This window comes from Chelonia mydas, chromosome 15, assembly GCF_015237465.2.
Source record: "Chelonia mydas isolate rCheMyd1 chromosome 15, rCheMyd1.pri.v2, whole genome shotgun sequence".
NCBI classification, from domain to species: Eukaryota; Metazoa; Chordata; order Testudines; family Cheloniidae; genus Chelonia; species Chelonia mydas.
Window position 1 is genome coordinate 20753126 of NC_057856.1, and position 27756 is coordinate 20780881.

A 27756-nucleotide genomic window follows, 5' to 3' on the forward strand; every position below is an offset into this window, starting at 1 on the left:
TCCTCTGATGTACATGTGCAGGAGACAGCTATAATTGGCTGGATGCACTGAGGGCCTAACTGACCCAGTGAAGGCAATGAGTCTTTCCATTCACGTCAGTGGGCATTGGTTCCAGCCCTAGCATGTCATAAAAATCAAACGTTACCCTAGCTTCTTCAGTGTAATCAAAGCTCCAAGTGTGAGTTTGAGGTGGAGGTTCAGGTCAATTTTGATTATCCAAAGCAGCTCACCCTTAACCTTATTATGGTCCTAATTAGACAAATACCTAACTTTAAGCATCTCTATGAGATTACTCATGTGCTTGAAATCAGGCACATGTTTAAGTGCCTTGCTGAATTTGGGCCTCAAACAGTGTCATATATTTGGAGAAGAAGGTCCTGAACTTGCATCACTAAAGTTCATTGACTTCAATGGGGCTTAACCATATGCTTAAAATTAAGCATATGCTGAAAGTGCTCTGTTGATGCTTTCCTATATTGGTGCCTTACACAGGGAAGGAACAACCCATCTCTTTTTTTTTCAACCATTTTTCATCCCTTATTTTTCTCTCATTTTCCTTACGATTATAAGCGTCCCCTTTTCTGACAGAGGACTGGGCTGCTTTGAGCAAGATGACTGACAAAGTCCCCCCCGCCTTTTAAGAGAGAACATTTTTTTATTCTACTTGCTTTGTTGCCAGCTCCTATCTGTAATTTGGATCATAAACCCAAATAGTGTCTCCCCCCACCCCCCAAGAACGCTGGATAATATAATGGCTGGTAGAGTTTTCCTGTTGGATGCATGGTGGCTCTTTTTCCACAAAGTGTTTAGGCATTCAGTGGGGTATTGGAAATAAATTCATACTGCAATAGAAGAAGCAGGAATGAAAAATATTTTATTCTCCTTTGCTTTTCAGAGTGATATTTTTGGGCCCTTTAACATGGGGGCCCTCTAGTCAGTGTTATGTCCCACTGTATTAGTGAAGCAAGTTATTCCAGTGAAGGGAACGTGAGGTATGGCTTGATCCAAAGCTCACTGAAGTCAATGCGAGAAATTTCCATTGACTTCAATGGCCTTTGGATCAGGCTCAAAATCTTGTTATGGAACAGGACCATGAGGCCCCTGGGTCTGATTCCTGGGTCCATTGTTTCACTCCAAAAGTGCCCCCAAACCAAGAGATGGTAGTGTCATTCTACAGAAGGAGTAACACTAAGGGGTTCTGAAAAGGCCTTCTTCTAAGTGCTCTCCACCAGGAAGATCATTGCAGTGTGTGGCACAGAGGATGGGGCGTCCAAAAGACACCCAGAGGGAAAAATGGATGGGAAAAGAACAGGTTCTGAAGATCTTTTCCCACACCACTGTGATACACACTCTCTCTCTCTCTCACTACACATAGGTTAACATAAACCTACAGTGAAACTGAACTCTGGATTTCAACTAACCCCTGCCCTGGATAGTTTAATTTCAGTCACAAACATTCAGGGCTAGTCTACACTAGCAATGCTAAAGCACTGCCGTGGCAGTGCTTTAACGTGCCTTGTGTGGTTGCAGTGCAGTGCTGGGAGACAGCTCTCCCAGCACTCTTATAAAAAAACAAACAAACCCACCTCCACGAGGGGTGTAGCATCCAGCGCTGGGGCACTGTGCACACTGGCGCTTTACAGCACTGAAAATTGCTGTGCTCAGGGGGGTGGCTTTTTCCACACCCCTGAGCGAGAAAGTTGCAGTGCTATAAATTGCCAGTGTAGACAAGGCTCAGTTTGTTACCAGCTAAATCCTGGATGGAGAAGTTTAATAGCTGACTTTTAGTGCTGGAAGGGGAAAAATAAAACTCAGCAGTTCTAATCCTCATGATTGCTCTCTTGTAATCACACAAGTTGGAACCTTAGTTAACAAGTCAATTCCCCCACCATCCTTCTCATTCCTGGCCATTTTATAAAGAGAATTTACTAGCCAGTAACTCTAATTCATATTAATGTATTCCATTACTAGATTACTGAAAGACTATATCTTGCCCCCTTCAGAAAAACCTCTGTTATAAACAATACCTTTGGCACTGGATTGGGATACAGGTGGCCTTCATTCAATTCTCAGCTGTCTGTCTGATTTCCTGTGTGACCTTGCACGCATAGCTTAATCTCTCTGGGCCTCAGTTCTCCATCTATAAAATGGGGATATTAACATTTCTTTCTCCCACCATTTTTTGGTCTTGTGTATTTAGATGTTGGGCTCTTTGGGGGTGGGATCATTTTGTTAGCCTAGCGCAATGAAGCACTGGTCTCAATTTGTCATTTACACATGACAAGATTAATAATAATCTCTGATAAGAAGTCTTACAAAGAATAGCTTTTAGTTGTAGATAAATTCTCAAAACTCTCATCTTACAAACCATCCAGCCATCACAAGGAACACTCCCCTCTCAGTGGCATCTCCTATTGGCTAGTTTAGGCAGCTTCCCATCTATCATGCTGGCTTTTGTAAATTGCAATCTGATGCCTCTCTCTCCGCATTCACTGTGTAGAGAGTCAGGCACCCAACTCAGGCTTTGTGAATTGCAGTGCATTCCTGTGATTTTTCTATGCAACTAAAGTTTTAGGTGTTGTGATGCTGAGTACTTTTGTGAATCTAGGCTTGAGTGCCTTGTTTATGACATTTCAGCACTTTTAACCTTTGAAGGGGGTGTCAGTTCAAATCAACTGAATGCAAGGATATGTCCTAGATATGTACAGGAGAAATACATTTCCTGGATACTGATATTATCTGAGTCCAAACCATCTGTAACATATTTCATACAAAACTGCACAACTGAATATGAGCTACCTCAGCATAGGCACAATTTACTCAGCCATTTGATGGCATCGTCATCAGCCAGGAGGTGAGTCGGTTGCCTACCATCAAAATAAGTCAGTGAGCACTTGTCAAGGAAATGTGACATAGTCTGAATTGACTGCAGGGGCATCGCCGGTCATTGGAAAAACCCCATTTAAAGAGATTGGCCACGCAGTTGCCCTGTCCTGTGCAAAACCGGTTCAGAGATGACCACAGGTACCATGGCAGAGCAAAACCTGGTGGCCAGATGATTGGGTCAGTGACGAGAGAGTGATTAACAGCAGTTGTCACTGAGCACTCGTTGCGCCAAGCAGATACACCGTCATGTCCTGTGGTGGCATAAATGACCATACAGGGCGCCTAGAAGACAGGTGAGCTGGCGGGTAGTTGAAGAGGTCTGTGTACAAATGCAGGTCGCTGTTCTCACAGATCTTAGCCAGCACCATGATAGAGGCCCTCTCACAGTGAAGATGGGGCAGTGCTATGTTACTAAGTTTTGGGAACAGAATTGCACGTAACGTCCCAGTAAAATGCAGGTAGCTTTGTTCAGCTGTACATTGACCAGCCTTGAATGAGACAAGTGACACCAGGCAGGAGCGCAGTACTCTGCTGTTGAATAGTAGAGGGCAAGGGCTGATGTTCTAAGCATCTGGGCACTCATGCCCCAGGTTGAACTGGCCAATTTTCTGAGCAGGTTGTTTCTAGTGCTGAGTTTTGCTGCCATCTTCTTCAAATGGTTATGGTACATTAATGACCTATCCAATGTCACACCAAGGTGTGTCACACAAAGCATTGACTGCCATTTAGTGTTTGGGTACTGAATAACTGGAGTAATCAGCACTTGGCGAGCAAGCACAGTATGGAGAAAGGGGACCTAAATGAATAGACTTTTGCCTTCTTCTGTTGGGGGACAAAAGATAGTGATATGGTGTAATCCCCGAATCACGATTTGGCCCTTTTGTTCTTAATCAGTTTATCTAGGGTTGGTAGATACATTACTTCTCTTTATGCCCCGCAGTTATTTATTGTAAGTAAGTAAATAAATGAGACATACAATTTGTTAATCAATATACAAATTACATAGGGGCCGATCCTCAAATGGCATAAACTGAAGCCAATGAACTTATGATAGTTTATGCCAGCTGAGGATCTATACCTTAGAGTCTGGTGTCTGGTTGGTTCATCAGGACAACATTTTGAGGAAACTCAAGGCCAGTTAAATTACAAGGATTATATCAGTAAATGAATCATTTTACTAATAAACCACTTAATCTGCTTTATAGACATCCTCAGATTTTTATCACAGGGGCCCAACATCTGTTTCCCTTGTGTGGCAGAACAATGGATGTAAATGTGAAAGAGGGAGAGGGGGAAGTCTAACAGCTATTAACACTCACTCCCACAATGGCTAACTAATTGATTTGTAAGGTAGGGGTGGGGGAGGAAGAAGTGTCTGGGAGCAAGTTACATAAAATAACAAGAGGTTCATACCTGAAAGAATGAACAGGGGAACAAGAACTGTAAATAAATGTGATTACCATGAACAGAGCCTGGTTGGCCAACATTTACCTTGTAATTGATTTTACTGTATAAAAACACCATCTGTAGGAACAAAAAAGCAGAAGGTAGAAGCATTGTGAGCATAGCCTTTCCACTGTGTTAAACTGCCTCCATCAATCCATAAAATTAATATTGGAGTAAAAGAACCATCTGTAGAGGGTATATGAAATGCAGCAGAATTATTGCACAAAGACTTCCCAGTTATGCTGAAATGAGTGAGACTAGATAACTATAATGAATGCTGGAGTTTTTGCAGACTACCTACTGGCAGAAAAATTATTAATTCTCTCTCTGCCTGCCTGTGTCTTCCTCTCGCCCAAACCCATTATTGGACTGAAGCGCACTGAAGGGTGTTAAATGTCAGTCATTTGTTTTCATTATTGTTCATCTCGCTATGCCCAGGGGCCTTATAGGTGCTGGCTCGAACTGAAATTGGAAGGGCCAAAACTCACCTAGCTGTTCTTGCATCCCAGCAACAAATGAGAAACAGCATAAATCTGGTGGGAGAGACTCTTCCCAGAAGACTTCCAGCTCAATTTGGCAGACTCAGGTGTCTTGGCCAAGCTTTGAATAAGCACCCTGCTTAGTCCAAGCCAAGCCCAAACTCCAAACAAGTTGAAATTTCACATCACAAATTCTAGCCTTTTATGAGAAGACCAGTGCTAGCCCTCATAGAGCAGCCTGACCTCCTCCTAGAGCTGGCCTTAAACCATCCGTGGGGGCTGCAGAGCAGCAAGGGCGTGGGAACACCAGCCCGATCTTTTTGAGCCCCTACCAAAACCCCTCACCAGCAAGATGTACAGCAATGTGCACCAGGCCTCCAGTTCTCTTTCCCACAACAAACTCTCTCTGAAGTTCTTGCCAAGGGTGGACATTAGACGTCCACTAGGATCAGCAGCATTAACCTTTGTACAGTTAGCTCCTTTTGCTCGTCATGAATTCCTGTCCCACGGGAGAGGGCAGAACATGCAGGGGGCTGTCATCGGGGTGGAGAATAGGGGGGTATCAGTCAGGGCTGTAATGAATTGTGGCTGCTCCCTTTTCTAGAATCAACAGCGTAGAGGAGTTCTCCATCAAAATGATTTTTCTTGGCATAAATGCAGATTCCACACACACACAAATTTCACATGGCTTTTGATAAGCCAATTGTACATCAGCCCAAATTTGCTCAAAACTGGAAAGTCCCAATTTTTGAAAGTGTGGGCCAAATTTCATATTTGTATGGAAACCCAATTCCAGGCAGTTTGTCCGAAGTGTTCATAGTGAACCAGCTCCATTCACCAGGTATATTATCTGAAGAGCAGCTCTATTACATTAAGAGTTTTGATACCCAGATAGAAAATTCTCTTCTGTTTCTTTTCACAATAAGTTGTTGTACATCCAAGAGGGAATGTTTTGTTCTTGCAGAAGGCACTGTTTTATGTACACCGCACAGAAACCAAAGGGGCATGATGTCCCCATAAAAAGCATATTTGTCTGGAAATACCTAAAGTAACAACAAAGATTGAAGAAGAAACGTTTTTCTCTCTTTCACGTTATTTGGTGCATGGAACAGCCCTTGTGGCTCAATCCAACAAACTGCCTGACTTCAAGCACACAAGCAGTTCCTTTTGACTTCAGCCATCTCGGACTTAAATAGGATTTACTCATGCATTTAACTTTGCTCATGTGATTAAGCATTAGCTGGATCGTGTCCTTTGTGTGTAGTCAGGTGGGTCTTTCACACTGGAACCTTCTCTCATCACCTTGGAATACATCTTGCCTTCAAGAGGCTGATGGTGGCCTCCTCAGCAGACCTAGATTGCTCAGTGTTCATTGTTACTATTATTTGTACTGCAGCGGCACTTAGTGTCCTGAGCGCTGTACAGACTGTACAGAGTGAGAGAGAGTCCCTGTCCCAAAGAGCGTATGTCAGAGTCTTAATAGACAAGACAGATGGAGGGTGGGAGGGAAAACAGAGGCCCAGAGAAGTGAAGTGACTTGCCCAAGTTCATACAGCAGGTGAGAGAGAGCTAACTCCTGACTCTCAGCTCAGACCCCACTGCTTCCTCCTAAGCGGCTACTCTGCTCCAAATAAGCTTTGGTCTTGTGATAGTTGAGTATGGGGCAGGTTTTGTCCCTTATTTTGTTGTTCATTTTTGTACAATAAATACCATTCCTATTCCAGTGTCTGAATCCAGCAATTTAGGGAGTGTAAAATATCACTGACTTTGGAAGAAATGACTTGTACTCCTGAGCCACCTCAGACCAATGGGGAGCTGTTTTATACATTTTTCCAGCTAAATCACAGATCCAAGTGAAAAAATCTAGAACATTGTGTGGATTTGTGGTGCTCCCTGGAGGATCCCTGGTCCCAGAATCAATGACTGGATCACACTGCTCCATAAACGTAGTTTGGGTTTTTTCTCAGCAGTGACAGATATATTGATACCAGTCTTCATTTTACCAAAGAGAGCTCACAATGGAGAGGAGGTTGCTTAGAGAAAACAGGGAAAGGGATTGCAGAGGTTCTTCGCATGTGTATTATGGCAGTCAACAAAGTGGATACATGCCTGCTATACAGATGTGTCACACCGTGATATGCCTTGATCCCCACTACAAAATGTAAGCAATACACACTGGTCATGTATTGCTGGGCTGCATGTATTTAGTGGTTGGGGGAGGGGGGGCAGGGGAGAATCACTCATGATAAGGATATACAAACTGAGGGGGTAGGGGACAGTTGGATACAATAAGCACCCATTGTGCAACCTGGACTCACAATGAGAAACACTTGCATTCAGGTACAGCACTTGAAGTCACCTGGATAGATGGAGGCAAAGAAACCTTTTTCTTTTATTCCGGGGGGAGCTAGTGTAAATGTGCTAACATGACAGCTTTTGGACATCACTTTAATGAGTAGTTTTGTACCATAACTAAATTTTCCCACTTTTAATAAAATGAGATAAGCTTCTGTTCCAAACACAGGATTTCCTTTCTTAACGTTATCCTTAAATTTTAGGAGGAACTAGAGCTCCTCCCCAGCCTCACAGTTGTCTATGCCCATGGATTAGTGGGATAGAGCTCATCATCATGAATAATGGTCATACGTTCTCACCCCTATCTGCGTTGCATATGTTGGAGCAGCTGCTGGTTTTTGGGCAGTCTGAACGGAATGCACAAAAACATATCAAAAGGAACACACAGTGGGCATGTATGTTTGGAAATTCCATCCACAGCCTGACCCATACCAAGAGATCTGTGCAATTTTAAAAAGTCGTAAGTGCTGCTACCTTAAACCTTGACCCAAAGCCCACTGAAATCAGTGGACGTCATTCTCTTCGTTTCAGTGGGCTTTGGATCCAGCCCTTAGACACACTCAATGGTCCATTGAACATTATAAAATAAACATCCATCTATCTTCCCATCCCTGTGTATTTAGAGAGCCTCAATCACCTCATTATCTATCCACTCATCTATAGATGCAGATCTTCAAACTAGTAATATTTAGTTCATTATGTGATTGCCATGTGTTACTACTTAGAAGTGAACAGAAACTATTTTATTTATGCAATGCAAATCTTTTAGATCAAGAGACTTCTCTGTGGGCTATTTTGCCTTACATAGATAAGCTAATCAAAAACATTACGAAAGCTTCTATTTCAAGCTGGGATGAGACACTCCTCTGGAATTCATGAATAATGGCAAAGGCTTAGTCAAGTTGCGTATACACTTGCCAGCACTAACCTAATTGATTTTGCTGGATGTTAATCAGCTTTCTGATTTAAACATTTAGTCTGTTGTGTGTATATACAGTGATCTTACAAAATAATTGTGGGTGGTGTTTATTATTTGGCTTTTAAGGCTGATGCTGAGTGATCATCTGCATATTAAATGTAGCATTTACTTGTTGGTGTTGGAAGAACATATTGTTGAGCAATCTTCTGCATGTTTGGTTTTTTTAGATACACCCACGCATAGTACACTTTCCACCTCCAACCCAGCAATGATGACAGACAAAAAAGGAACAGTCTAATGTTACAAGAGGGAATTATTTCTCAAAGTCAGACTTGAAAGATTTAGACAAATGATCTCTGTTATTGACAACAGTGACCCCCTTCTATGCACAGAACTGGTTGCAAAAACACATGGGCCAAATCTGACCCTTTTGAAGACAAACTGCACAAATGAGATAATTTGACCCCTCTCTCTGTGTTTTCACAGGAATGGGATGTTTATATCAGTTTTGAGGTCATTGTGTTCATCTTACAGTTGTTGCAGATGCAAATTGCTCCTCATCTCAACTGGAAGCTATGATCAGAAATTTAGTTCTATTTCTGCAGAAGCTCTACAGGAGGTCAATCTGGCATATGTATTCCCTACTAAACAGTCTATACCAAAAGTTGTATGCAGTATAGTTGTAGCCATGTTGGTCCCAGGATATTAGAGAGAGACAAGGTGGGTGAGGTAATATCTTTGATTAGGCCAACTTCTGTTGGTGAGAGAGACAAGCTTTTGAGCCACACACAGCTCTTCTCCAGATCTGGGAAAGGTACTCCCACATCGCAGCTAAATCCAAGGTGGAAAAGATTGTTTAGCATAAGTAGTTAGTATATATTCTAAGGGACCATTCAAGGTCTGGAACCCACTACCCCACTTTTTATGTCCTATGACTGCAGAGCACAGTTGCCAACTTTCACGTGGTAAATAAGCACCCCGACTTTCACAATAAACCAGAAATCAAGCTAATCCCATTTCAAAACAAGGCCAAAACAAGCCAATCCCTAAGAACCCCAACACTCTGTGACTAGATCCCCCCAGCATGCAGTCTGGGACTGTGGTGGGCCTGCCGTGCACCCCTGATTCTCACCCCCCTCCCGTCCCAGCTTTCCGGGAGCCGATCAAAAAAAAAGAAGCTACAAGCCAAACAAGCAGAAAGCTACAATCCAAAAACTAGCCAACAAGCAACACACAAGCCAATTAAGCCAAAAACAAGCCCAATTTCTGCGGGGTTTTTTGCGGGTTTGGCATGTCTGTTGCAGAGATGTTAAAGGGCAACTCTACCTTGAATGGTCCCTTAGAATATGCTAAATAATCTGTTCCACCTTGCATTTAACCTTGAGGATTTAAGTGGTGTATAGGCGAATTTCACCCACTGTCCCAGAAGTTAGGTTCCAGATGAAGTGGCAATGGTTGTTGCATTTTGTGGCCTGTAGCATACAAGTCAGATAAATGAAAGGCATTAAAAAGCAGAAAGTCTTATGGGTGGGTTTGTTGGGTTTTTTAAAAATAATTAAATCAATATTTTAAATTTGTATTAATAACTTGTTTTGATTGCATTTCATCACTGAAGCGTAATCTCCCTATGAGAAGTGTCAGGAGTGGAAAAGTACATATCAACGAACACAGGACATTAATTCATGCATGGACCTAATGATCCCTAAGAAAGACACATTCCAGGGTGTCCCTAAATGCTGGGTTTTATATTTGCCTCTCTGATTTATCTCAAAGATGTATAAAATCGCATGTAGGCAGAGTGCTCTCTATTAATTAGTCATCTGCAAGTCTTAATGCACGATGTTTAGTTTATTGTGCGCAAAATATAGCATAGGCACAAAGTTGGGGTGTTTTTTTTTTTATAATCTCTCATTCCTCTAAGCGTCCCTGAAACCTTGACAAATACTACTTAAGCCTCCTGTGAGGAAGGTTACTGTAACAGCCATCAACTCAGTTGTCTCCAGAGATTAAAACCTGGAGCTCTGAGTCAGTGACAGCAGGGCTTTGGAGTCTTTTTCCCAATAATCTATTGTTCTCTATTCCCCCAGTAACCTACTTTTAGAGGATAGAGCATGAATGGTTGGGGCTCAGTGATGAGACTTCCGTACATTTGGTCAAGTCGTCGGGGGCGAATCTTAAAAACAAAATTGCAGAAAGCAGCAATACTATTGTTGTCCTAATCCTTTTTCTAAAATGTCAAGGTCCTAATAAATTAGACCAACATGTTCAAAGAGGGCTAGTGATTTTGGGTGCCTCTGTTTTTGGTTGGCCAACTTGAGACACCTTGAAAGGGCATGATTTTGAGAAGGTGCTGACTACCCACCCTCTGAAAATCTGGCCCCTTTATATCAAGTATCAAGTAGGGCACTCAGAATCACTAGTGAAATCTTGGCTTCGGATTTTAGTGCCTTGCCTGCTATACGCATCATTCTGCTTGCTTGGTGTTAGGCATATACCCATCTAGGGGAATGCTCAAATGGGAAAGTGAAACTCCCAGTCGATCCAATTTTCACACAACAAGCACCGGAGAATAGTGGGGAAGATAAATTACCCTTTTTTAAAAAATCTGGGTAAATTAGATAATCTGTTCCTCTCTCTTCTGATTCTTATTGGCTAACTATCTGAGAATTGTCATCCAATCATGGAAGCTGCTTGGTTATTTACATGCTGAACAGTAAGCAAGAACCATCCTTTCAACTCACAATTTATTTGACGCATTCGAGCTCTGGGAAAATGCTGATGTCTGTAGCATATTTAGCATTGCAACCAACCCTCACAAGATGAAAGATAGTCTCCCAATTCAAAGAACATAAGGAATTATTGAGGAAGAAAATTGTCTGAACGAGGGCAATTACAGCAATAACTATCCATGACGTAAATGGTATCAGGTCATACAAGCATAACCTAAGATGTAATGAAAATACTTCAAAGGCAAACATGTGTCTGATTTACAGCAATATAATATCATTTATTACTCTGTTGGGGATGATAAAGGTAAAAGAAAATCTCTTTTTTTCACAAGATAGAAGGAAAAGATACCTACAGTATATTCCCTGCTGCTTTCCTTTAGGCAAAAGAAGTAAGGTTTTGTAGCATATACAGAGAGTATTTCAGTCCCTACAGTAGAATCCTTGTCATCTAAAGCCCAAACTTCCATTTTAACTTCCTGGAATATAATCACTCTAATTATGCTCTCTCGCTCTCGCGCTCTCTCTCTCTCTCTCACACACACACACCCACCCACCCAGCCCCCAGTGGGAATTGAATTAGTGTGGTGTATTAATTATGCTAGATCTCTCTCTAACCTTGAAACCATTTGACATCTGTGCTTTTGCACTTGTGTGATGATTAAGCTTCTTGCAGCTGTCTGAGTTTCATCATGGAGATATTGTACTTCTGGTCTACGTTTATATTATCTGTTGTTTAAAATAAGGAGGAGGAAAAAGAAACTGGATCCAAAATGTGAAAGTAGTAAGGGGTGGCAAAAGCTTGTAGCTTTTGTGATATACTTTGTTATGGCCTGAATCCTCATTCCAGGATGAAATTCTGTCATGTATAGAGGGTCAGCAAGAGGCCCATGTGCCACTGAAGTCCCACTTCTGAGGGCTCAAGTGAGACCTAAACCTTGTGCTGCGCTTCTGCACAGGTGAATTTCACCTAGAGTGACAGGATAGCAAGTGTAAAAAATCAGGACAGGAGGTGAGGGGCAATAGGGGCCTATATAAGACAAAGCCCTGAGTATCAGGACTGTCCCTATAAAATCGAGACATCTGGTCACCTTAATTTCACTGCATAGCTCACAAGCCTGAGCACAGGGGTTGTGTGTTGAGAATTCCGCAGCAATTAGGGGAATCCTTGAATACGGTCTGTAAGTATCTACATGGGGAACAAATAGTTACTGATGGGCTTTTCACTCTGGCAGAGAAAGGAATAACACAATCCACTGGCTAGAAGCTAGACAAATTCAGACTGGAAATATGGTGTACTTTTTTAATGGTGAGAGTAATTCACCACTGGAACAATATACCAGGGGTCTTGGTGGATTCTCCATCACTGGTAATTTTAAAATCAAGTTTGGATTTTTTTTTTTAAATATATGCTTAAGAAATTATTTTGGAGGAGTTCTATGGCTTGTGTTATAGAGGAGATTAGACTGGATGATCACAACGGTTCCTTCTGGCCTTGGAATCATTGAATCCTTCCCATCAGGCATTACTCTACTGATTCTAAAGGTTTCTGTACATTTTTGCTGCTTCTGTGACCTCCTGTAGTGGGAAATTTAACGGCTCCTTGCTGATCTACTGGGCCCTGCTTCTCCATGCTCGTGTGCCATGGTGCATTCATTAGTCTGACCGCCACCTCAGGGGGGATGTACACAGCAAAGTAAAAAGTTAGGGAGAATGTGTCTCCCTCAGTGGTTAACAGGTGCGCGCTCTCTCTCTCACTGCAGGGCCTGGAGGAGGGGAAGGAGCTAAGGAAATGGAATGGGAGGTGGTGGGAAAACAGGGACGGCTGGTGGCTATATTTCATGATTTCCCCTCTCACACCACTTGAGCCAATAGTAGTCCCTGGGCAAAAAAATATATTGTGGGGATCGGGGTGTAAGCACCCAAGATGCAGAGAGAGACAGTCAGGGAGCAGCCGCTCAATATGGATGCTCCCCGGAGTAAGACTGCAAATTGCCATGGAATGTTAATTGGTGCTCCTTGCATCAGTCTTCTCCTGTTCTGTAGCATTTTACACACTCACACACACCCTCTCTGTCTCCCTCTCTCTCTCTAGTGGAGAGGCTAGGTGTTTCCAGTCTCTGTGGGGGAGACAGTGGCGTGGGGGTAGAATGGGCTTACAAGAGATCAGGGAGCTTTAGCATAAGAGAAGGGCCATGAGCTCGTTGTATCCAGCCAGGTATGTGCAGGGCATGTTCCTACATTTCTCAGAGATCGCTGGCTGGATGCGTGCAGCCACTAGCACTGCACCATCTGAGCGGTCACTGTCCCAACTCATTGAGCAGCTTCATGCACCTAGAAATCTGCTCCTTTCCGGATTTTACCACGGACGATGACGCTCTACCCTACTATGACAAACCAGAATGCTATTTGTCACACCCATTGTCTGAATGAGGGCAATTACAGCAATCACTATCCATGATCTCAGTGGTATCAGGTCATCCAAACATAACCTACAATGTGAAGGCCAATTGACCCGCTAGGAATCAGTCCTGGCTCGGCTATTGGAATGACCACGTTACAAAAAGTAATCCTTCAACTGCAGCCTCGGCAAACACGCTCCTTCTTAAGGTGCGGGAATGACATTCCCCAGTATATTCTGTGGATATAAAGTTTAAAACAAAAATGTTGCCTACATAGTATCTTGGTGATACTATACTAGGCCACATGTTGTGAGTACTTCAGGGGGATTTCTCACATAAGTAAGGATTGATATGCTTAGGCACAGTGTTTGTACTTCCCTAAGAAACTATATATTTCCAATGTTCTTTAACCCATGTGAATAAATAGAACAAACACAAAATCTTGTTAGAAAATTAAATGTTTTGTTTTATTTTGGAAAAAAACATTTAATTATTACTTACTTGCAAAGTCATTCTTGCTACATAATCTACTTTAAAACTCACATCTCATTCAATTAAGATTTCATACCATTGAGAAAATGATGCTGTCCTGAAGAAATACTACAAAAGTTGCCATATGCAAGCCCATAAATAAACTGCATGATTTTCATGCTTTAAAAGACTGAGGATAAGATTCATTTCAAGCATTTCTATTTCAGTATATTTTCTGCATTCAGTAAAACTATGAAAAATACATAGAATCAAACAAGATGAACAGACTTAGGTGGGGATGGACATTTACAGTATGCTTGTGGTTTTTTACTACTTTATCAGAAACTAAAGAGGCAAATAAAAGAAACTCCATTGCCATTACTAATAATACAGTGTTCTAACTCCTAAACTCACGTGACATAACCAAAATATACTACTTTATGTTCAAAATGCACAGATAAAGCATGGGACACAGGTTATGTACTGGAAAACATTGCAGTATCTACAATAGGTCTCAATACATATGGGTTAATGAATGTTCACTCCTTATATAATACATCTATGTCATAGTCCAAAATGTTTAAAAAATCATGTTCATGATTCATTGAGTCTGCTTATGTATTTTGGGGACTACGTTATATGTTATACCTGGATAAAAAAAATAGACTTAACCCTTTATAGTAGATGCTGTTGTACTGTATGTCAAATGTTATTTTCAAATGAATCTATGATAATCATTGTTACTGACAGTAACTTAGGTGACTGCTGTAAATTTAGCATAGGAGTAACGTTCAAAGTGAGAAATGGCACAGTGGGAATTATAAATATTTTAAAATCCCGTTTTTTCTTAAAACCCCTGTATTTTTTATGACTCATTCACAACGTCACTTTTACTACAACATAATGATTAGAATGGAAATCGCCTAATAGGGTTAAAATCTATATCCATGGTCACAGGTTTTTTTTTAAAATGTCCTCCGGTATCAAAAATATGTTTAAATATTTTATCAGCACACAACACAGACACTCTGAACCCTGTTATCACAGTACAGTTCTGTTACAACAACCTGCTTCCATATATTCCAGTCGCGCTTTCTATTGTATCTTTTGGAACAGACATTCTCTTTCCACAAGGGTCTGCTATATTTACACAGTTGTGATAATTATTCCAATGCTCAAAGAGCTAAGAGCAAGCCTATGCACAAAAGCCAATATAGAGAGAGAGCCACTTAAATATTTAGCTTTCTTCTTTCCCTGCTTTTACATTTAGCTGTCAACAAAATAGAATTATTCTGCTCACAGGATTAGAATTAATAAATGGCTGTATTTACATGTATTTATGATAGACACAGTGGGCCAAATTCTGCTCTGTTTTGCCTGTGTGAATCTGGAGTAAATTTGTTTAAGTTAATGCAATAACTGCAGAATTTGATTCACTTTTTAGTTAGTTAGGGAACAAATCCTGGTCCCCTAAAATCAATGATAAAACTCCCACTAACTTCAATGGGAGATTGTCACTGATTTCAGTGGATCAGCCTTGGCCTTAACTTTGGAAGGTATAAACATTAAATTAAGTAGGGAAAGATACTTTGAAAATACTGGGTCAAATCCTCAGCCCCCTTACAGCTGGTGGCACAAAGCATTGGGAAAGCAAGCACCAACTACCTAGGGGTTTGCCTACTGAAGGGGAATCCCCGGGTGAGATGGGGGCAGCATAGGGAGGGGGTGTTAGAGATATGGCGAGGAGAAAAGACGTGGCTGCAATGGCGTTTTTGTCTGAGCAGACTGAGCTGGTGGAGTGTTCCCTTTGGGACCATTGTTGCTGAGCAAATAGAGCAAGGTGCATGTTTTTGAGGCCAAATTAGCCCCTGGGCAGCCTCAAGATAATAGGGGCATATTCATGGCAAAAGCCACCTTGTCCTCCCCCACCAACCCCGCTGGGTGGGCATAATAATAGTGCGGCTGAGGGTCTGCCTCAGTGTGTCCAAACTACCTTCGGTGAATTATCCACTGACACAATCTACAAGAACCAGGAAGACATTGCTCCAGTGAAAAAAGGAGTCCCCCCCGCCCCCCCATGAAGATACTACATAATTGTATTAGAAGCAAAAGCTGCTGAATGCTGAGTAGAGTCTAAACCACAAAAGACTGTCTTGAGGTCTGTTTAAAAGCTGTCTGTAGATACCAATACACAGACTGATCTTCAGTCTTGCTACCTTCACAGTATTTTGTTGGAATTCAGTGTCTCATTCTGACCACTAAAAGGAGAAAGATAAGTCACAGTGTGGGTTTTGATTTCCAGAAGCTACAGATCAATTCCATTTGTGAAATGCGTGTGATGTACCATTGTTGATCTGTCTGAAAGACTGAGACAACTAGCTTCTAGTACGGTTAGTCAGCAGACAGAAATCACCCTTTAAATGAAACTAACATTGCGGATTGGAGCAGGGCAGTCAGAGCCTTTTGTATCTATTGCAGATCTGGAAAAAGGAATATCTAAAAAGTTAGCAGTCTGTGTGTGTGCACACGTGATTTGTGTGTATGTAGAGCTAGTGTATATCTGCTTCACTAGTCCCAAGTCTACAGAGTGGGCTGAATGGCTGGAATTTTTCTTTTTTTCCCTCACGGTCTGGCTTCTTTACAGTGTTCCCATAAAATGCCTGTTGGCAGTATGTGGTGTTAATAAGTTTCTCTGGGATAATTGGATTACTTAAGATATGACATGTAAACAGAGAGTGCACAGCTAAACAAGAATAGCCCTGTTACAACATCACAATTGGAAGCATTTCATTTTCAGAGCACAAAAATGCATTTTTCCTGAAATACGTGACCTTTAGATTTAGATCGCAATAACCTTCCCATCCCTAGTGTTGTCATCGTCACTGACAAAACCATCCAGTGTACAGTAGTGCTAGTTACTCTGCAGCTATTGCGAATTAGCTATTGCTAATGGTCGATTGCATTACACCCTGGAAGGGAGGCAGATGAAGACAGACTTGTACATACTCGGCAAAGCAATATGGCAATTTCCAATTTATTAGGCATTGATTAGAAGAGCAGTTCCTACTGGCATTAACGGTGAGAAAATACTGGGGGGGGGGGGCACTGTACTGGAGATCCTGAAGGTATGGCTTGATTTTTCAGAGAGAATCTGGGTCTAATATCAGACTGCTGATAAATCAATCTGATTGGCTGAATTGGTACTCTTGTCCCAGGTGTTCATCTTCGTAGGAGTTGTACCTGGCCTATTCCCAGTCATCTGGAAGACAAAATAGTATTGAAACTGGATTTACTTCTTTTGGTAAATCACTATTGACTGGAGGACATGAAAGCCTGAAAGCATCAATCTAGACTCCACATTACCTTAGACTCTTGAGAGCACAAGCCATAAAGGAGCCATTTAACATGTATTGTCAGGTATTATTCAGTGATCATTGCCAATCATTTCAGAAGCTATCATTTCTAATAGCCAGTTTTCTCATAAAATAAATGTATTTTGTCTCAAGACATCTTAAGCTCTCCTTGAGTCGGGGAGAGAGAGGGGAATGCATATATACACACTGATTTGTTTATATAAATGTTCACTCGTGGGACTCAAATGTAAAGGTCCTCAAATGTAAAGGACGGGAGCTGGTTGGAAATTGTCTGCTGGAACAATTTTGCATCAGAAAATGCCAGTTCGTCAGAAGTAAAATGTTTCACGCCAACCTGTCACTTTTGACAAGTCTCATGAAGGAACACCGGCAGAACCCGGCCTGTCAGGAAGGTTTCACATCTCTCCCTGCCACCTTGCCCACACATCTGAAGGACTGCCTTGGAGTCGGGACTCCAGGTCTTCCAGGATTTGCAGCTCCAGGACAGCCTTGCGATGGTGACCGTCCCCAGGGTTGGGGATGCCAGGGCTTCCAGATTCTCAGGCCAGTTGGCTCCCTGGACTGACCGACCCCTGCAGGCTGGGGAGCCAGTTGCCCTGCGAGTCAGGCAGCCTGGGGAATCAGCTGGCACAGAAGCCCGACAGCCAGGCTCTAGATGGGGCGCACAGGGCTTCCAGGTTCCCTGCCACAAAGCTGGGAGTCTGGAAGGTCCTGGGACAGACTTCAGGGTCTGTGGTTCCAGGGCATACCCGCCAGGCAGACTGGCCTCCGAGCTTCCAAAATCTTGGGCCAGCCAGCTCCTTGGCCTGTCCAAATCTTGGGGCAGATGGCTTCCAAGGTTGTCAGAGTTGAGCAGTCGGGGAGCCAACTACTGTGAGCATTGAAGAGCAAGCTGGCCCAGGAGCCTGCAAGCCATGGAGTCCCTGGCCCCGGGGGAGTCTGCATGGCAGGGCTGCCCTGGAATCAAGGATCCTGGAAGCCTTGCCAGCTGATGGCTGAAACCAACATGATTGCAACATTTCCATTTGGTTGAAAATTTCAAAAATTTTGATATAACGAAATTTCCCATGAAACAAAAATTCTGACTTTCAACCAGCTCTAACCCTAACCAAAACCAATGGTCATCAGCTGAAGTTAATAACGAGAACATTCTTCAAGGGCCTGGTTCAAAGGTCGTGGAAGTCAATGGAAAGACTCTCATTGACTTCAGTAGGCTTTGGATCAGGCCCCAAGTCTGATGTTTTTAGAAATTTTACGCACTGACTTATCAGAGAACAGAATTTAGTCCTCTGCTTTCAGAGTATCTCCTATAGTCACCACACAACCCTTGCCCATCGCAACTGGCTCTAGAACACACAGTAGAGACAAGTGCTAATTAACTCCTGTGCCCCCGTCATCTCATCTTTCTTTCCACAAGATCACTCTAGAGCTGGGCAACATTTTTCAGCTGAAACTTTTTTTCCACCAAAAAAAAAAAAAGCAAATCCGGATCCAATGAAATATTTTGCCACAATTTGTGTCAATTTGGGCAAAATGTTTCAGTCAAAACAAAAGAAAAGTTTGGAAACGTCTAAACAAATAGTTTTAATATTTTGAAAACGTGAAACATTTCCATTTTTTGGGCTACACAAAGCTGTGAAGGAGAAGGTGGTGTCACCATCCTCCTCTCCCCCATAACTTTTAGCCTCGTGCTCAGAGCACTCACTGGTGGTGTGGGAGACTCAGGTTTGAATCCCAGCTCAGGAGCAGGGACTGCAACCCCCAATCATTCCCCTCCCAGGTGTGTGTCCTAACCACCAGGCTATTGGCTATTCTGGGTTGGGCCTCTCTATATCTCTTTTGTTGAATCCTATATCTCCTGCTCCCTGGTTTTGTGAATGCAGCCCTTCAACTCCTTTGCTTATGTTCAAAATGAAACATAGTTTCAGGCTGAACAAAAACGTTTCCTTCAACACAAAATGAAGTTTTCCCAACTTTTTCACTTTGCTGAAAATCCCCCACTCTTCCCCCAAAATATATTTTTTTAACTTCATCTTGACCAAATCACACAATTCTTCTGATTTTTTAGAACTGCCAGTGAACCAAAAAATCAGTTAGTCTCACAGCTTGCTCTACAACCTTCCAGCCAGTACAATAGGATAAAAATGGCATTGATGGGAGTACTTACGATATCGGAGTTGAAGGGTTTCACATTGATGTTTCGAATTGAACTGCTGGTGAGGGACCACACCTTGGTTTTGTGCTTAAAGGCGGCTCTAACCTTTGGAAAGAAGCATTAGAAGGCAGTCAGGAAATGATGATCCTAATCTGGTTTTATTTATTTCTCAGGTACAAAGTATTGTCTTTCCATTATAAATGGACGAGGGTTCATACGCATACGTTACTGTGGAATATTTGCCATTCTACTGTGTAATAATAATAATAATATCATGGGGTTCCATTTTAGTGTTTACCAATAGGTCCATGATCAGATTTGCACATTTAATAAGTAAAAATATAAGCTCCGATTGTGTCAGCTAATCTGTGCACTCAGGTGGGCGCTTCCCCGGACTCCATGCAGTCCCAAAATAACTGCTCTGCCAGGAGCCAGCAATGGCTCTGGCCTCTTGGCGCACCCGCAGAGACCGAAGGGGCTTTGTGCAGTTTATCCTGGCCTTCCGGGGAGCCCCTAGGTTCTATGTGAGTCACCAACTTTGTGGGTGGGCCCTGTGGGCTTTTTTCACTAGATTCAAACTCTGACAATGCACACGCACACCCATCCCTCTCTGATGGGATGAGGGGATCTGGCATGCGGAATTCCTCCTCCAGAAGCCCTCCTGACAACTTTTTCCCTGGCGGGAGATGATCCAGGCTGTTGTTTTTTCCAAACTGCCAGCCCTGCAGATTCTAATAATCAAGTAACACGAGTGCAACTCCATCACCTTCTACTTTATGGCTGCACAGGTGTCTGTCCAGAGAGGCTTTGGTCCAGCACTGGGAGCTTAGTAAATAATTCTGTTGATGGTTGTGAGCCAGACTCGAATGCAGCCTGCTCCCCCAGTGCTGTGCCAGCTCCATGGAAGTAAAAATGGGAAGAAGTACCTATTTTTGTCACTGAAATGCAGAGGGATCTGTTGAGCAAAAGGTGCCATCTTATCTAGTCACTTTTCAGAGCAGGGCTGTGGCATAGCTAAAATTCCAGCATGAGGCCTAGGCACCACTTATCTGGAGAGCCTGAGTGGGACTTAAAGGTGCTGGCCAGTCCAGACAGAGGTGAATTTCACACTTTAACAATAATGTTCACTTTGCACACACAGGGTGAAATCTTGGCCCACTGAAGTCAATGAAAAACTCACCCACCGTGATCCTCCAAATACCCACCGCTCCACTGGAGTCCTAAAGAAGTATGTCCTCATAGTGACAATACAGGGATCATATCCCCACGCCACTCCAGCTCACCTTTCTCATTCAAACAGTCCCCCTGAAGTCAAAGGGACTGTCCATGTCATTAAGCCCTAGCTCTGCCTTGTCATTCTCTAAAAGCACTGCCTTTAATTTGGCACTTGAGTGATCACATTTGTGGCAGGGAACAAAATACTCACCACCCTAGCTACAGCTTTATATGTACCCTTATATTTATGAACTACATGATGCTTTCCAATGAAATTCAACTCCTCTCTAGTTGAATAAAATAAAACCATGCCACGCAGAAATGTGGTGATGGGTGTATGTCAGTTTATTGTGCTTCCATTTTAGAAGGCGGTGACGAAGCAATTAAACATGATCCTTAAATGCTAATATGGGGGCAATATTAGTATCCCCATTTCAGAGATTGGGAAATGGAGGCACAGAACAGGGAAGTGACTTGCCCAAGGCCACCCAGCAGGGTAGTGGCAGAGCCAGGAATAGAACCAGAGCCAGGAATGGCTCTTGTCACTAAGCCATACTGCCCCTAGATGTTAGAATCTAGCATGATTTACAAAATGCTAATTGCTAAATTGCTAGTGGAGAAAAACCAGGAAAATTAACTAACTAGCTCAGTGGCATGTCAATCTGTGAGATTTAGTAAATCTGGAGAGAATTAATTATCACTGTATTGATCTGGCACCCTTTGAAGCGAGTGGCAGTTTTGCCATTCTGAAAGCAGAAGGGAGCCAATTGTTGGGGATTTTTAAAACAAGTGAACATATTCTTATTTTGCTGACAGGTACAATTAAAATTAGGGTAAGGTGGTCTGTATATTTGTAGTTCCTGTGGTGCTGTATATGTACCTTTTTATATTTCTCCCACTATGATTGCATGCTATAATTGTTGTTTATATTCTCCCTCTACTTTTGTTGTTGTTCTCCTTTTTACTTTGAAAAACAAAACAAAAAATAACTGGGGGGGGAAAAAAGGGATGTAGTCTGCTCTGTAGTTCCGGCATTGCCAAGGTCCTCAGGCAATCAAAAGTACTGCCATTTTTCACAGTATTTCTTCATACAGGTCTTATGTATTGCTTGTAAAATCCGATATCTCTGCTTTACCCTACTGATTTGAAATATTGCTAGCGGTTTTGCTTTCCTACGTCTGGGATTCCCTGTTACACAAAGTTTTGAGGAGTAAAGCATTTAAAAAAAAATTTTTTTGGAAGGTGTATTTTAAATAGAGACACCTCACAGAGACTGTACATGGAGCTAGTAAGAAATATTCTCCAAAAGGCAACTGCTCATTTCTGCTGTTTGCCAGGGATTCAGACTCTGAAGTATAGTACCTAGTGCCTCTAAGAGCACTCGGAGGAGTTTATGAATTCCCTTCCTTAGTAGGTGTCAGCAAAACAATCCAATGGCCAGATATTTATATCTGGCCATTGGATTGTTTTGTCTGGGAATCAGATGGGTCATGGAGAGAAGGAGGCTCTCTGAGCACAGGGAATAATAGGATATTTAAATATTTTTCCTTTTTAACTTTTACCAGCCCTCCTATCTTTACACATTGGTGTCTCCTTCTGATCCCAGTGCAGCTAGAGAATTCAGTACCCAACACTATGAAGTCACTGGGGCAGAGACCATGATTACATTCAACAATGGTCATGATGATGGTGGTCAGCAAATACCTGATTATTGCAAACACCATGTCCTCCCTGCCCCTGCACTGGCAGAGAAGGCCCTTAACGCTGCAGAATGGAATGGTTCCAGTGTTTATGTGCGGCATGGAGGGAAGAGGCATGGGACAAGCAGAAGAGTGGTCAGTAGGAGGTATATGTGTATATGCTGATCCACTGATTAAAACAACCACATGGTACTGACAGCGACTTCCATCACCGCCTTTGATTTACAGTAACAATGGCATATTGCTGGGCTTTTGTGCCCAGTGCCCTGGGAGAGGGGAGCATTCTGGCAGCTCCAGTCCATGTAGAGATTCCCTGTGCAAGGCCTATTTATCTGGCTAAAGCTTTGGCTCTAAAGGAGTCAATCCAGTGACACGATCCTTACATGAAAAGATCCCCCTTTAGTCCACTGTAAAGGACCTAGCATCCTGCCAAGAAAAGTGTGAAATGTTCTATTCTGGTTTCTCATTAATAAAGGGATTCTAAAAGTTTGTTTTGCTGAGATTAATATTTATTTTCCCTTCTGGCTCTGAAACCCAAAAATTCTCACTTCAGAAATGTTGCCCATAGAATGCTAGTCTCCATCCATGCCCAAGCAGTATCTTTCCCCTTAGACTTGAATTCTGATCTATTATCACATATCAGGAAACTCTGCTTCTTTAGGTTAAATGCACTAAATGACATACATTGCTACAAAGTGGGGTCATGTGTGGCCAGGAGTCCTCTGAACCATAAAATCACTGATAGTTTCATGTTTCTCACACAGAAACTTACAAATATCAGTGACAAAGAAAGTGCCCATAATGGGTTCATTCACTGTTTATTTTACACCCAGAGCACTAGAGTTTTTTACTGAGTTCCTACTTTCCTGAAGATTTCATAAATTGTAATAACAGTGACTACATAAAAAAAAAAATCACATTGCTAAGCAACTGTGACTGAGGAATAAAGGGCAGTACTTAAAGCAACAGCATTAAACAAGGGTTTCCTAAAATACCAAAGCAGATTTACAAACTTTATACCATCCTAACAATATTTTAGCATCATTTGGCTCTTGGTTTTACTACAGAAAGAGCTCTTACTGGATGTTTATTGGGGGAGAAGGGAAGAACATACCTCTGAATTCAGAAGACAGTGAAACAGGAAGATGAAAAATCCCTAAAATAAAACAAAGAAGGGAAGAATAATATTACAGGTTACTTGAAGTATTGCACTAAGCATGTGTGCAACAGTCTGAGATTTACAATTGAGCACGAATGGGTCAAATTCTTCCCTAACTTAATCAGTGACAACATTAGGCTACTGATAGGACTGGTCAAAATTTTTCCATCTAAAACTTTTACTTTATTTTTAAGGAACTTGGGTTTTCAACAAAATTTTCACAGAAAGTGTCTGCCTCCAAATCCAAAAGTTTAAAAATCAAAAATGTTTTGGTTGTTGGCAATCAAAGCCCTTTTCCAACCAGCTCTAGCTGGGACCCTCTGATGTAGTATTGGTTTGATTATCTGTGGAACTCCTTTGTGAGATGACAAAAAATTCACAAGTGCTGCTTTTACCTCTCTGATCCAGGAGAGAACTTAAACACGCTTGTAACTGTATGTCTGTACTCAAGCACCTGCTTATAGTTAGGCAGATTCTTAAGTCCTTTCCTGGCTAGGGATGCTTATTCAGGACCCTTTTATCTTGTCGTCCTATCACAAGTGCTGTATGCTGCATCAGTGGGCCTCTTTCCTACTAACTTTTGTCAAATGCAACACACATATCCTGTTGCTCAACCTGATGAGATCTACCCAGCCACTTAGGATTGTCTTATTTGGCTCCTTCTGGATCACAGAATCTTAAGTTGACTTTACAAACCTGAAAAATGTCAGCGGTGCATCCACTGTTAAATCTAGTCCTTGATGCCTCACTCTTGAAAATGAACTTTGAATAAACTCTGTCAAGGGCAGTGATCAGTACCTGTTTATCTGGTGGCTGTTAGAAGCCTTAATCAATTGCTCAATATTTTTACTGTCTATGCAGAGACTGGAGAAATATCATTGATTGTACAGGCTTATGAGATAAAGGGGTATGGAAGATCAGAAAAATATACACAAATGAAAACATTGCTAAAGATCTGTCAGTGCAAGCTTGTGGTGCTCTACAGCTGTTGTCTGAACCCTCAGAGCCTGCATTATGTACGTACTTGCAAGGAATTGAATATTGCAAACATGTACTGAAATACTACTGCATGGTCATTGACAGCTAGAACTCCAAAGATCCATGAACTTCCCAAGATAGGTAACAATACAGCAACTGCCTTAGCTGTCAACCTGAAAGATAAAATGACAGGAAATTTAACAGAACTGCCAGGCAAACAGTAAGTTTTTAACACATCCAAGGGAAGATTTTTAACAATTATTTCTTGGCATACGAGTGATTGTGCAAAAAAAAAAAAAAAAAGTCTTCTGACAGACACTGCCATCAGATGGTTGCTCAACTTTATTGCTGTATAAATGAGTAGCCGTGTCAGCCTTTTTTGATCACTGGAAAAAAAATGAAGTAGGACCTATTTATGTTCACAGCACAAAGAAAGAACTTCATCAATATTGTTCTTATGAGTCATTTCATAAGAGCGCATTGGTTGCACTTAAATAAGAGTAATATCTTCAATGTAGAACGTGCTTTCCTCTCCTAGGATCCAAAAGTGCCTTCCAGACTATATGCAACTGAAGCCCACTGAACTCAGGGAGACAACTCTTGTCAAGTGCTCATGCATCTATATATAAGTAGAGAAGATTGATGGTCCAGTGGTCAAGGAACTGTGGGTACAGTTGCCAGCACCACCAGAGATTTCCTGTGTAACTTGGGGCAAGTTGCTTAGTCTGTCCATCCCAGGTCCTCAAAAGCATTTAGGTACCTAACTCCCATTGAGATCAAAATACTAAAATACTTTTCAGGCTTTTTGCTCTGTGCTTCAGTTCCTGAGCTGTAAAATGGGAATAACAGCACTTCCCTACCTCACAGGGATTTTGTGAGGATCAATTCATTAAAGATTGTGAGGCATTCAGATACTGTGGAAATATTATTATTATTTATTATTATCACTGTAGTGCTGAGGAGCCCTAGTTACGGACCAGGACTCCATTGTGTCAGACGCTGTACAAACAGAGCAAAAAAACAGCCCTTGCCCCAAGGGACTTAAAATCTAAGTATAAGACAAGAGACAACAGATGGATATAGACAGATGTGACGTCAGAATTAGGCCTTGTGTCTCTGCACCTATAGCCTCCTAAATTAGGGCCCAATGGTGTGAGGTGCAACATGCTTTCAGTCTCCTGCAAGATGTTTCTCTTCATTACCAAAAGGAATTAAGGGTGATCAGCACCTCACATGGGGTGCTTGAGACCTTGCATGATCAGGCATTTCCAGAAGGGTAACTTGCTGTTCTGGGATTTGTTTGCTGGTTTTACTCAGGATGGTCTAATGTCTTTGCTGCAGCAGAACACCAGCCAGCCTGCATGTAGGACATGGACCTCTGACCAGACTGAAGTCTCAAAGCATTACTGTTTGTCTTACACAATTGTCTACTCTCCAAAAGTCCTTATTTCAGTCATTGTTCTTTCTCTTGAGAGAGAGTGATTCTCGGCAATAAATTGTACAAAAGAAACTTTCATTTGTGCATGTAAACATCCATACTGAGTGTAGCAGTAGTAAGAGCATTCAGCAAGAAGTACCTGGTCTGTTTCTAAGTATGGAAAGCATGAGAACAGCTCATTCCATCTGCATTCAGTTAAAACAATATACAACTTACAATGTACAACAAAATAACTTGCGGTTAATTTTTTATTTTATTTCTACTTGCTGAAAGTTGGTCTGAGTTGGAATGCAGCCAGGTTGCTTGTGAATATGTACATAGTAATTCAGTCACAATCCACTTTCTCCTAACAAATGATTCAGCGGCTACATGCCTGGGCCAAAGCTTTGGACAACCAGGAAGTATTCAGCAAGGGTTTGCTCACTCAGAACTCTCATGGAAGTCATTGGGGCAAAACCTCCTAGTTTTCTCCATGGGCACAAAGCCTATTAGCCTATTAACTGGTACCTGTGCAGTTCTATTATGCAAGGTGGAAGGATGTAGGAGATTTGCATGCCCTATGCCTCAAATTACTGAAATCCTGAAAGATACCAAGGACCAGATGCTGCCTTCCATTGGCAGAGGGAAGCAACGCAGGTGGAACCGGGGTGGGGAGAGTGGAAGTGGAGAAAAAAGACTCCTTCCCAGAGCTGTCTAAGTCCTAACAAAGGCACATGACCCCAAGTCCCCAAAGCAAGTGAGTAATCCAATTCCTCGTGAGCATTGCCCTTAAACGTGTTTAAATGTAAGCACATGCTTAACTCCTATTGAGGCCAATGGGATTTAAGCACATGCTTAAAGTTAAATTCCTTACTGAACTGGGGCTGTGGTGAAGTTGGGGATCAGTAGGTCAGGATGGGGGCATATTGAGTGAGGGAAGGGTGGAGCCAAGGATCAGCCCACCCTCTCAACTATTGCATCACTGAGGAGCTTGCAGATTGCTAGTAGGAAATCCATGCAGGAGATCATGTTGTCTCAAGCAATATTAACTTCCCCTTTGGTGGGGCTAGGGTGTAGGTGCAGGAGAGCAGTGCCTACATCTGCATATCTTTTGTTAGGGCAAGGCTCCATGATGATTACAGAAAACAACTGGAGAAAAATGAGGCTGCCGTTTCACATAACTCAATGGAAAACTCTCTTTAAATACTGAGTGCCATGGGGTCAAGGATTGCTGGAAAATATGGGTCACCGAAGAAAGCCTAGATTTCTTTAAATGTGTGTATTGAGGAGAATCTTGGTGTCCTTAGCCACAAATATTTCAGTACAATTCAGTTTGATTCTGTAAAGGGTCTGTCAGCCAGGAACTGAAGGAATACAATAAACCCTGAGGTCTATTATTCACTTACAATATACATTTCAAAGAATCCGGTCTTGAGAGCAACTTGATCAATGGAGCAGAATTATTTCATAATGCAAGGATGATATTTTTTTCCCAAGGCTAAAGTCCTTCACTTCAACAGTAACACAGGAAATATTTCCCACTGACACATTGCCAAGGACCCAGATCCTGCAATGAACTCTTGTTGGGGTGAGGGGAACCAAACAAAAACCTTGTGACTGGGCTAAGCCCCACTGATTTCGATGAGGGTCCACCTGCATAGGACTCATTGCAGGAGAGGGGCCATAGCAAACATGTGGAAAATGGAATCTGGGCATTTAGACATTTTAGGTCTCTCATCTAATCCGATATTGAAAAACACTTTCCATTATGAACCCATCACTCTTACCCTTCTGCTGTCTCAGACACATCCAATTTTTATGAAATTTGCCTTCTGGGATAAAGGGGAGTTTGTTTTAATTTTTATTTTAAGTTTGAGCAAAATGACTTCAGCCATATTTGGAGTCGTTAGACCACAACAAATATACTTTTCCCATTGCAAGCTATTCTAAACACACTATCCGAACAATGCTTCAGTAATAGTGAATGACATGAAAACTGTAACTGAAACGTGGGCTAGACAGAGTTTTCACTGAGGACTAATCAGTTTGGGCCAGATTTTACAAAGTGATAAAG

The 27756-nt window shown here is 42.1% G+C and overlaps 1 protein-coding gene and 1 long non-coding RNA gene across 4 annotated transcripts in view; one reads left to right on the forward strand and one right to left on the reverse strand.

Annotated features, from left to right (window-relative positions):
* LOC119563779 overlaps nt 1–27756 on the forward strand; it is a 156317-nt gene that overhangs the window by 73944 nt on the left and 54617 nt on the right. The window lies entirely within an intron of this gene.
* Nucleotides 14541–27756, reverse strand: part of ADGRD1 (adhesion G protein-coupled receptor D1) — a 259123-nt gene continuing 245907 nt past the window's right edge. For all 3 annotated transcript variants that reach the window (XM_027817275.3, XM_043529403.1, XM_007054972.4), the window contains 4 exons: nt 24312–24438; nt 23243–23284; nt 19226–19318; nt 14541–16943 (listed from right to left, as the gene is read on the reverse strand). In XM_027817275.3, the coding sequence (XP_027673076.2) occupies nt 16848–16943; nt 19226–19318; nt 23243–23284; nt 24312–24438 (358 nt within the window). In that variant the 3' untranslated portion in view covers nt 14541–16847. The remainder of the gene's footprint in view (nt 16944–19225; nt 19319–23242; nt 23285–24311; nt 24439–27756) is intronic.